Here is a 12,426-nt window from a genome sequence, read left to right as displayed (position 1 = left end):
GGCGTATATTAAAGGGTTTGGATCATTTCCTTTGCATGCCTACGTTCGCTTGCTTGCTTCTATGCTTTATCTCCATGTTTGCCTTTCTAGATCTAGGTTTTGCCATGCTTTGTGCCCTCCGTGGGCTTGTGCTTGTCGGTCTCTAGGGCCACTTGCTTTGTGTGGTTGAATTCGTCCCTCTTAGGGCTTGTTTGGGTGTAACCATTTGTGAGATACACCTTCATGGTGTTGGTGTGCTTGATACACACCTTTCTCCGCTCTGTGCAATGTTGATATGCTTGCCTTGCTTGCTTTGTGTCACCCGTTTGGCTATCCTTGCTTCTATGCATTCTTTTTACATGTTTGCCTACATGTGCAGTTAATCTTAGTGGCATGGTGCGGTTCGTTCAGTTAAATGGGCTAGTCTTTTAAAAGTTACTATTCTAAGTTTTGGGCCTAAAAAAAAGCATTTTGAGCCCATTATAACTTCTTTTCAACTGAGCCTTTTTTTATCAATTTTCAACCACAAGAACACAAAATCCCAACCTGTCACAAGACTCAACATTCCAAATCAAATACTCAATTATAGAGTATCAAGTCTCAACTATAATATGACTTAAATCTCAACTTGTCAAATTAAACATGTGTTTATTAAACACATTAACACATATTAATAAATCTAAACTTGTCACAACATTCCAAATCAAACACAATTATAAAGTTTCAAGTCTCAAACCAAACAAGAGAATTCTAGCATGGCAGCAAGCCAGAAACATTAACATTAATATTTCTAGCATCATAGTAATCACATCAAACATAAGCAGTATCATAGCCCCAAGGAAGAGTAGTCAAGTAGTGCTTGAGAAGCACTATACAAATATACATAATGGATGCAAGACCAGAATATATAGTTGGTACACTACATAACTTCATATTTTACACAAAAAATGGAGGCAGTCTAGTCTATTAAGACTAATAGTCTAATAATTTTCAAGTGTGTGTTCAGTGCTTGTGTTGTCATGTGTGCATCTAGTAAACAAAAATAAAGACACAGTAGCAAGACATAGCCGCAACAGAAGCATCAAGCCACCAGCAGCAGCCCAAGCACCCAAACACTCCTAATTTGGTCATCTCCATGATTAAGTCAACAATATATCCACACAAAATTTTTGCAATCAGCCATCCATCTCCAACTCCAGTCATCATTTACAAAAAACTCCATCCCTACAATGTCAATCCCCAAAAAATAATGATAAATAGAAAGTAGAAAGCAGTACATGACAATTAACATCATTACAAATAGCAGCCAACAAGCATAAGCAAATTACATAAAATTTATAAATTACCTTAGGTAGCTAAGTCCAAAAAACAACCCCACCTTCCAAATTAGTCTAGAACAGAATCTATACCCACAGTGGGTTTTGGTGCAAGCTCTAAAAGGAAAAAAAAAAAAAACCCAAAACAAATTGTATATAAATAATTACTCCCAAAAAAAAAAAAAATACGAGCATTTATAAATAACAAAAGCAGAAAAAACACATTACCCGATTCAAGTTCATAGTTTTCCACTTCATCCATTGCCTCCATAGGTCAATTGGTTCAGTTGAACCCTTGGACCTCAACCAATTTTGTGTAAAAATCAAAGTTTCAATAGTATTGGGAGACAATGAGCTACGAAAAGAATCCAAAACACAACCCCCTGTGCTAAATGCAGACTCTGATGCAACAATAGAGACAGGAATTGCCAAAACATCATGGGCAACTTGAGAAAGGATCCTATATCATGAAAAATTCACCCTCCACCAATCAAGAATATCAAAGCCTTCTGTCTCTAGATCTACACTAGCTTCTAACAAGTATCAGTCCAATTCTGATTTGCATTCTACACTATTCTCATCTGCTAAGTGTTGTTTGTATATGTTATTGTACCTCTTCATCCTCTCTTCTGCACTACCAAAGCCACTTAGCATGGAGGACATGGCAGCAACATCACTACTACTAGACTCACTAGTCCCACTAGCACTAGCACCACACGGGGTCCCCATTGCTCCACTATAGTGCTATAAAATCTATTCAAAGCTTCCCTAACTCTCAATCCTAACTCATTAGCCTTCTATTCTCAAGAAAAAAAAAAAAAACCCTCATTAGCCTTCTCCTTGTCATACCATTGCTTAAACCAAAACTTCACATATTTCAATTTATATCTAGGATCAACCACAACAACCACAAACAACATCAAATTTATCCTATCAACACTTCCCCAATACTTATCATATTTCAATTTCATTCTTTATGACATACCCTTTAACAAAAGATCACCCCTACCATTACACAATTGATTTAACTAGTCTTGAAGACTAACAAGCTCATGGAAATACACATTAGTGGTCACAAACAAGGAACTAGAAAATCTTAAAGTTGCCTCATAGAACATACTAAGAAACTTTGTAAAAAGTCTTACATTTTTCCAATCTAAAAACCGAGGGGGACCACTAGATGGATCCTCAAAATAACGTAAGAAATGCCCATCGTCTTCCTCCATCCTTTCAAATGCAGCCACAAACTTTTGTGCACTTTCTAACATCAAGTAAGTTGAATTCCACCTAGTAGACACATCAAGGCATAACAAACTTTTGCTTTGAATTTTTTCTTTTTCAACACATGCCTTAAACTTTTCAAATCTATTAGGAGAGGATTTCACATACCTCACTACATTACGAACCTTAACAATTGACTCATTAAGGTCCTTTAGCCCATCTTGCACAATTAAATTCAAAATATGGGCACAACAACGCATATGAAGGTACTCACAACCCAAGAGGCTATCCACACTATCTTTTGTTTTCCTCCTAAGATATTCTATGGCCACATCATTTGAGCTTGCATTATCAATAGTAATTGTCAAAATATGATCTATCCCCCATTGAAGCAAACAAGACTCAACCACCCTACTAATGGTCTCACCCTTATGATCAAGTACTAGGCAGAAATTTAAAATCTTTTTATGATAAACCCAATCAACATCAATATAATGTGCAGTCAAACAAAGGTAATTAAGGTTTTGGATTGAAGTCCAAGTATCAGTTGTCAAACACACTCTTTGACTAGCCATTAAAACCCTTCTCAAACTCTCCTTCTCCCTAATGTAAAGTCTAAGACAATCCTTGCAACAGTAATACGAGAGGAAACTTCAAACCTAGGCTCTACCTCTGCCATAAAATCAATGAACCCACCATGCTCAACAAACCTAAAAGGTAGTTCATCAACTATAATCATCCTAGCCAAGATCATCCTTAGCCTTTCCATACTAAACTTGCTCAACACCAGCTCATTAACACCCTCTCCATCCTTAGTCTTTTTTTTTTTCTTGGGCCGTAGGGCCCAATTTTTTTTTCCCTTTAGGCCAAGGGGCCCGGACCCCCTTGGGTGCCCCCTAGGTCTAGCCCTGAGTTCAAGATATCAACTTATTGCAAAAAATGCACAAGCTTCCTCCCAAGTAGAGGTGTAATAAATTGTTGCAACAAAAACATTTATTTATTTTACATCAAGCCATTACATGTAAACAATGCATGTGACCATCTTCACAATATGCCAAAGGACTAACAATTCATTGGCTAAATCTATGTTCTTTTATATGGACACAAGTGATAATGATAATAACTTGGCATTAGTGAAATTCGGGGATTTGGCCTTTTTTGAATATTTTAAATTGGTCCCTCAACTTTCAAAATCAAGTCAATTTCATCATTACATTTGATCTTCATTTAAGTTATAATAAAATTAATATATGTTGCAAATGAAGTACACGTTATGTGAAAAGTATGAAATTTTCAAAATTAAATCAATTCGACTATTAGTTTTTATTATATACCTTTTCAAGAATATAATTATGTGCTCTCTGCTATGCAGGCTAATGATATGCTTGTTAGACAAGCTGAAAATGTAATATCAACTTTCTCATTATTTTCTTACAAGAGAAGACCACAAATTGAGAAGTACTATTCTATTCAAAATGTAATATCAATTATTATTTTTTAAATCTATAAACATCTCACACGAATTTCATTGAGATAAATCCATGCATCGCATGGGTTAGCGACTAGTTATATATATAGATATAGATTATAGATTCTTGCTAAAGTTCCTCTGTGTGTGTGCGCGCGCGCACAAATTCCTCGTTTAGTTTGATTTTTTTTTTTTTGGAATAATGATGAGTTTGTGTCAATTTAGGAATTTTGCAAATTTAATAGTTTAATTTTTATTGATTTTTCATTTTTTCTTATCATCATTGTTTAATAATCCTGTGTGTAATTAGCACGGATTACAAGCTAGTATATATTAAAAGTCAATGCTAAAAAAAAATATCCAATTAGATTTCAAATTGGAATTCAATTAGAATCTAATTTTGCGTCATGTGTCCCATCTTATCTAAGTTTTTAAAATTTTGTGCCAAGTGAATTAAGTCCATGTAAAAATTGGATTTCAATTAGAGTTTAATTTTGTATCATGTGTCTCATCTTTAATACTAATTGTTTTCCTAGCCCCATCATGTTTTGTATTCCAATCATGCTTAGATTTAGAAATAGTTTTGTGTTATAAATATTATTTTTATAAGAATTATTGGCTATTCTTGGCTTTGTATTATAGATTTTTTTTTTTTTTTTTTGGTTATTTGTTGTGTTTGCTATTGTTGTTGTGTTGTGTGAGAACTGAGTATTGTTTTCTATGGCTAGGTATATTATGGTTACTTTGTAGATAAAATAGAAAGAGTTATTTAGTGCACACAGAATCTAGATTACAAGAACTATATTATTATTTTATAATTTTTAATTTAGGACTTTTAATTTATATAAGTTTTTATTATTTAAAAACTTCGATCAATTAGTAATACACAATTAATCACTAGATATTTTTTTGATCAATGCCTATTAATGCAGATGCAGTATGTATTTTGTGAATGCTAATTTGTGTTTTATAGATTAAGATTTTTTTTTTGTGTAAAGGAGCTCTTAAAAATTTATTTGTTACAATTGTTCCTTTCATTTATTTGTATGTATTAGCTAATGAACAAAGACAATTAGAAAAGATTGAGAAACAAGAAACCGCAAATCTTCTCGCAACATACTTAAAGCAACAGAAAGTCAGAAAGGGAAAAGGGGGAGGGGAGGGGATTGGTATATGGGCGAATAGGGATGTTTGATTGTAAAAGGGGAGAAGTCTTTAAAACTATAGTACCTGAACATGTTTCACAAGGATGCAAAATTATTGACATTGCTTATGATTTACAATTGATGTTTACTAGAAAGACTAAAAAGAGGGAACAATTTGATATTCATTGATATAAAAGTAGAAAAACTTAGTCTCTGTCATAGCATGGGCAAACGTACCTTTTAGATTGGTGAAAAAACATCAGGCACATATCTTTTTTTTGGGTTTTGGGGGGGGGGGGGGGGGAGAGGAGATGGGTTCTATTGGGTTGAAGATTTAAACAAATGTCTGAACTGAAGTTCCTATTTGTATGGGAAAAATTTTGGTAGTTCCACTGGCTGCTAAAATCTGTCTTTTTTTGGACAGACATACAATATTTTGATAAATCCCAAATTTCAAATACTTAAGAGATCATTGAAAATATCAATATGGCCTGGCCCTTTAGCTGCCCAATAAATATCAGGATGTCTATTGATAGCGTGGCATGATAGGATAATATGGTCATTTTAACAATGACTTCAATATTGTGACTAATTTCTCTCAAGATGCTAATTAAGTTATATTATGGACTGAAATGATGAAGTTCTTTTTCTCATTCGTTACTATTGGCAATAACATCACCAGGGTGCATTTTTGTTCCAGGTTTTGTAGACGAATCAAAATAGGAACCAGAGGTTGGATGACCCAGAGTTGGTGCTTGATTTTGAGGAGATTCATGTTATTGATTCCAAAACAAAATCAATTATCAGAGCTAAAGGTTTTGAGGATATTTGTTTGTGAATATTAGTTTTAAAACTACAATGACTATTCTTCTTATGCTTCTTGTGGATGTGGAGTGGCTATTTACTTCACTTTGCTTAAGCAGTTTAACTATAGGACCATGTTTCCAAAATGAAAATGGTGATGCTTTAGTTTATTGTTGAAAAATTTTAGGTTCTCTTCTCCATAATTAATTATATGTAGATCAAGCTCCAATTTTCTAATTTATGATGGCACTTGGAGAGCCTCTGAAATGGGAAAATTTTAATGAGTGTAATATAAGATTTTAGTAGCATAATAGTGCTCAGTACATAAATATATCGCTTTCCATATTTTCCTCTTTTCAAATTATAGGAAAGAGTCATTAATTTTCATATTGTGTGGTGTGTGTGTATTATCATATTGTTTTAAATCTTTAAGGGGTTTTTTTTTTGTACATTATTAATTAAATTTTAGGCCTGCTACATTTCAACATGTTTTGTTTTAGTGTTTGATTCCTCAAGGTGAGAACCTTAAAAATTTTTTCCATGTATTTCATTGGTTATTCATCTGTAATTTTGGCTTTGATGTTGCTTTAAACATGTGTTAAGGATTGTGAGAAGGTTTTCTTGGAGGTAGCAACTGAGAGAGTTCTCAATGAGATAAAGACCACTGAGCTCCACTGTTTGTTGTTTACGAAGAAACATATAAGGCAATGTCATACTAAAGTTTGATTGATTTTATTGTTATTATTATTTATTTTTTTAATAAATATTTGTAATTTTTGTTTAACTATCCCGTGCATTGCATGGGTTAGCGACTAGTGTGTGTGTGTGTGTATATATATATATATATATATATATATATATATATATATATAACCAAAGTTTAAAGAAAACTCAATTACAATCAAAATTGGATTTTGCTTTTGTTAGCTTTTCATACAAATTAAATTATTTATATTTTTGCTGTTAATTTTCTCTGAACCAATGAGCATATTTTTATACTATTTCTATTAAAATATTTATATGCAAAGATTTTGAACGTAAAAAACTGTAATTGACCTAAACGATCTCATGCACCTAGCCCCATTCAATTTAGTAGATTCTATTGGACCAATTTATTCTTTTATTTTGTATTGTATTTAATAGAATTTCACGGACAGTTAATGTGAATTGATATTGAATATATAGTCCAGTAGTAATTTTCAAAATTATATACATAGTAAAAGGGTAATAAGAAACTTGGCGTAACCAATATCATGAAAATTGCAAGGTAAAACCATTTTAGTGCCACCAAATGTTTTGGTCGAACTAATATCTTATATGTTTAATAACCCAAGCTAGGGTTGTTCTATGGTATCCCCTATTTTTTTTAGTGGGAATGATACCTAGGAAAATCTTGGCCATCAGTTTCAATGGTTTTAATCTTGACTGAATATTAGAAAGAAAGAAAAAAAAAAACAAAAAACAAAAAACCATAACTTCTTTCTCTCTTGCGTTCTCAACTCTTTTTTTTGGGGGGGGGGGGGGGGGGGGGGGTGGGGGTGTTGTAGTGAACCCTTGCACGACTAGCTTAAAGGGGATTGTTTTGGTTACTGCTCCTTTTGAGAAAATTGTTTATTTTTATTTATTTTTTTATATCCTTCCGCATCCTGATTTATTCACAAGTAAAATTTTGGAGTGCTTTATTGCAATTTCTATTCTAGATTTGGTTGTTGGTTAATCTGTGAAGCTGCAGTTTTTTTTTTTTTTTTTTTTTGGGTTTTATTCGTATGCTCAAATTTGATATCTATATTATTTGGGGTTGATTGGGAGCTAATTTAAAGTTTAATTAATTTTTGTTTCAAAATTGTTAACATGACAATTTAGGATCTATAAAACTGTTAATTAAACATAGGTGCAGCACCATCGAAATATAAGGAGCAAATTTTATGTAAAATACCTTTGTCCTGTAAAGGGTCCAAATAAGGGTACCAAAAATTTATAATTAAAAATGAGTGGACTACTGAGTGCCAAAGTTGAAAGTGAAGAACCAACAGGGATTTACCTAGTCACTTCATCCTCTAATTGTACAACTTGTGTGGTGACTAACACCTGCTATACCTCGAGTCTTCTAGAACTCTATGTGACCTTTCAAATAGTCATCCCTATGACAAACAAGAAACGTGAATTTCATAATCATAATACAGATCCAAAAGCTAAACAAGCAAATGATAAGAAAAATCACCAATTGTAGCAGCATTCATTTTGAAGTGCTTTGTTGCAATTTCTACATTATGTATCCAGTACAATGTAAGTTATAAGGTATGTTGTGTACTACTCTACCAATTGGTTATCAAAGCTGGGAAGAGGACTGACCAAAGATGTGTAGAACAGAGTTGGCAATGACTTTCTTCATGGGTCGTGAGGATCCTATGGAAGAAAACACGGAGAACATGGCTAGCAGCAGCTTAGCACCTCCACCTTTGGTAGATGAAGAAATGGTGACAAGAATTTAGCAGGAAGATAAGATACACTCCGTTCTTGAAGGAATAGGTCTTAGGACAACGACAAGAAGGGAGGCGGCCCAAGCTTTGACCAAGGTGATGGAAAGGAATCATGAAGTGGTAGCTGTTGAAGGAAGTTTGATGCAAGTGGCATATCAAGAAGCAAAGGATTCGGTCACCTTTTCCAATAAAGATCTAGTCAACCGAGTTGTTGATGACAACATGCCTTTATATGTCACTGCCTTTTTAGGAGCATCTCGAATCAAAAAGGCATTGATAGACACTGGCGCATCCACCAATATTCTGCCTCTCCCTACATTTGATGCCTTAGGTATTTCGAGAGAGAGAGAATCATTCCAAAGCCACTACCGGTAGTAGGAATAGGAGCCTTTGCAACAAAACACTCTTGGGCATGTGTCTTTGGATCTTAGGGTTGGGCCAATTCGGGCACCCACTCTCATGCATGTAGTGGAGGGGACTACATCTTACCATATCATCTTAGGTCGTCCATGGCTGAAGGCATATAAAGTTGTGGCTTCCACATACCACCAATGTGTGAAGACCATTTGGACGAATAAGCAAGTAGTTATTGAGGCAACCAAGATGCCTTTTGATAGAGCAAAGCTTCATTTTGCTGAGGCAGCTTTATATCAAAAGTATGAGCTTAAGGGTGAGAACATAATTCTTCCTTTTAATCCTATTGCCTTGCAAGCAGAGGAAGATGATGATGGTGAAGTAGTGGAACCAGAAAGGCCTTCCAAGATAAGAAGAGTCACTGGGCCTAATGGCCAGGTGATATATGAATTCTGACGGTTAAAGGAAGGGGATGAGGAGGATGGTGAGCCTAATTCCCTTAATCCGACACAACAGCCAGAGGAAGTTCATGTAGCTAAGGAGCATGTGAAAGAAGCCCCTGAGTGCATGAATGATGTAGTTAAGAATGTACAAAAGGAACTTGTTGAGGTTGATCTAAACAATGGAGAAAAAGGTGAAAGATTGGCACAAATTAGTAAAAGTTTGTTTGAAGAAGAAAGAAGAAAGATGGTAGCCTTGTTGAAGGAATACAAGGATGTTTTTGCTTGGAGTTACCAAGAAGTGCTAGGTCTGAGCCCAAGTTTGGTAATGCACAAATTAAAAGTAGATCCTAATGCTAAACCTGTGAAGCAACCATCGAGGAAATATCGTTCGGATGTGGAGGAAAAGATAAAGCTTGAAATGCAAAAGCTTTTGAAGGCAGGATTCAATGAAGAGAGTGAATGCCCAAGTTGGTTGGCCAAAATAGTTCCTGTGAAGAAGAAAGGCGGCTAGATAAGAATCTGTGTGGATTTTCGGGATCTCCATAAAGCTTGTCCAAAGGATGAATTCCCACTTCCTAATGTTGATACTAGTGGGTATAATCAGATCTTTATGGATCCAGCAGATGCTCTGAAAACTGCCTTTAGAACACCTTTCGAAAACGTTTTCTATAAGGTGATACCTTTTGGATTGAAGAATGCGGGTGCTACTTACCAAAGAACTATGACTTTGATCTTTGGTGATATGCTTCATAAAGAGATGGAGGATTACATTGATGATCTTGTGGTGAAGGCAAAGAATCATTTTGAGCATTTGTTGCATTTGAGGCAAGTCTGTGAAAGATGTAGGGAGCACAACTTAAGGATGAACCCTTCCAAGTGTGCCTTTGGGGTATCTTCAAGGAAGTTCTTGGGGTTTCTTGTTCATCACAGAGGGATTGATTTGGATCCTACAAAGGTTGAAGCAATAACTACTCTCAGTCCCCCTACAACTCTGAAGTAGTTGAGAAGCTTTGTGTGAAAAGTTTCTTACTTGAGAAGATTCATCCCAGGTCTAGCTGAGATCTTGAAGCCTCTTATGGAGCAAACAAAGAAAGGGAGTAACTTTTGTACGGTGTGATCAATGTCAAAAGGCATTCAAGAAAATCCGGATGATATTGGCGGATCTTCACACAATGGTGGCCCTTATACCCGGAAAACCCTTATTGTTGTACATAGCCAACACGGAGCAATCCTTGGGAGCATTGTTAGTTCAAGAGCAGGAAGGGGTAGAGAAGCCCATATACTATATTAGTAGGCTTATGAAGGGACCAGAGTTAAGATACTCAACTACTAAGAAAGTATGTTTGTCTTTAGCTTTTGCTGTGTCAAAATTCAATCGCTACTTTTTGGGGCATCATGTGCAGTTGGTGACCAAGAGCAATTCTGTGAATTATCTCTTAACCCGCCCTTAATTGTTAGGAAGGATGGTGTAGTGGGCCATCCTGACATCATGCCTTGCTATCGAGTGCATAAGACCAACCACCATCAAAAGCCAGGCAATAGCTGACCTGCTGGCTAACTTCCTTAGGACAAGTGATTTTTCATCTCCTCAACAGGAAGTTCTGGTGACAGAGGAGCAGGAGTAGTCAATGTATTTCGATGGCTCATCAACATCTCAAAGGGGAGGGATAGGAGTGGTTTTAAAGTCACCAGGGGAGGAACATACATTTGCCTACAAGTTACGTTTTCCTTGCTCTAACAATGAAGAAGAGTATGAGGCCTTGCTAGTAGGGCTAAAGGCCGCTGAAAGGCTGGGCATAAAAAGGTTAAAGATATTTGGTGATTCTAAGTTGGTAATAAGGCAAGTTGAAGGAATTTATGGAGTAAAGAATCCTAATTTGACTGCTTACAAAGTTGCATTACAGAGGATTATGGAACACTTTACTTCCATACAATACAAGGTGGTTAACATAAATGAGAACAAGTTTGCTGACTCGCTAGCTACCCTAGCCATTAAGTTTGTGTTGAAGAAAGAGAAAATGATGCTGAGTAGAGAAACAACCTGGTTTAGTCTAGGATAAGCCGTGTTTCCTTCAAGATTGGTGAGATCATTTGTTGAAAGCAATGACTCAAGGGAAGTATGTTGGGTCAGAGTTACCAGCAAACATGAAAAACTTCCTCAAGATCAATGGGGGTTTGTTTTTCAATGGAGCAAAGGGTTTGTTGATAAGGTGTGTTTTGAGACAGGAGGGATTGACATTATTGCATATGTTGTACTATGATATTTGTGGTGCAAATATTGATGTTAGCCTATATAGAAGATTACAAAGGCTAGGGATCTTTTGGCCAGAAATGGCCAATGATGCTAAAGAAGAACAAAAGAGTTGTAAAACTTGTTCTATCATTCCTCCTGACCAAGCAGAGGTGCTTAATGGCGAGCTGTTGGAAGAAGATTGGCAAGATTCGTACTTAATATACCTTTTGCAAGGTGTATTACCTGCTGATCGAGTACAGGGAGAAAAGTTGAAGAAATACATGACCAAGTTTAAAGTGGTAGATGGGAAGTTGTTCAAAAAAAGCTTTCAAGGGAGGTGGATGGTATGTATTCCCACTAAAGAAGTTAATGGTTTTCTTTCAGATTTGCATGAAAAAGAGCCAGCATGACACCATGGTGGGAGAAAGCTATGGCAAATGGCTTTACATCAGGGATATTACTGGCCCACAATGGAAAGGGATGCCTAAAACTTTGCCAAAAAATGTCAAGAATGTCAAAGGTAAGGGGATGAAATACACACCAGCCATCAAAATCTTCATCCAATTGTTACTCCATATCCATTCCATAGTTGGAGGTTGGATTTTATAGGACCTATAAACCCCCCCCCCCCTGAAGGATGTACATGGATACTGGTAGCTACTGAGCTACTTACAAAGTGGGTAGAGGTTGTGGTTGTAAAGAAGGCAATAGGTAGCTTAGTGGCTAATTTCTTAAGGGAGAATATAATATGTTGTTTTGGGGTACCCAACAAAATTATTTCTAACAATGGCACACCATTCCTTAACAAGGATGTGTGTTGTTTAACAGAATGATACTCCATTTCTCACATGACATCGACACCTTATTATCCTAAAGGAAATGATCAAGTTGAGGCTTCTAACAAAAAATTATTGAAGATATTGGGAAAAATGACTAAGAAAAATGGAGAGGGGTGGAAAGAGGAGCTGCCTACAGCTCTGTGG

At 35.7% G+C, this 12,426-nt stretch overlaps 1 protein-coding gene across 1 annotated transcript; it reads left to right on the top strand.

The window, feature by feature from the left end:
• The first annotated feature begins 10,838 nt into the window (after positions 1-10,838).
• On the top strand, positions 10,839-11,270 carry LOC142632532 (uncharacterized). The gene has a single exon (XM_075806917.1). The coding sequence runs from the start codon at positions 10,839-10,841 to the stop codon at positions 11,268-11,270; it is 432 nt and encodes a 143-aa protein (XP_075663032.1).
• Positions 11,271-12,426: the final 1,156 nt, after the last annotated feature.

The sequence above is a fragment of the Castanea sativa genome, chromosome 4, assembly GCF_040712315.1.
Source record: "Castanea sativa cultivar Marrone di Chiusa Pesio chromosome 4, ASM4071231v1".
Taxonomy (NCBI): Eukaryota; Viridiplantae; Streptophyta; class Magnoliopsida; order Fagales; family Fagaceae; genus Castanea; species Castanea sativa.
The sequence above is the reverse complement of the archived record's forward strand: the minus strand, read 5'-3'. Positions and strand labels throughout refer to the sequence as shown.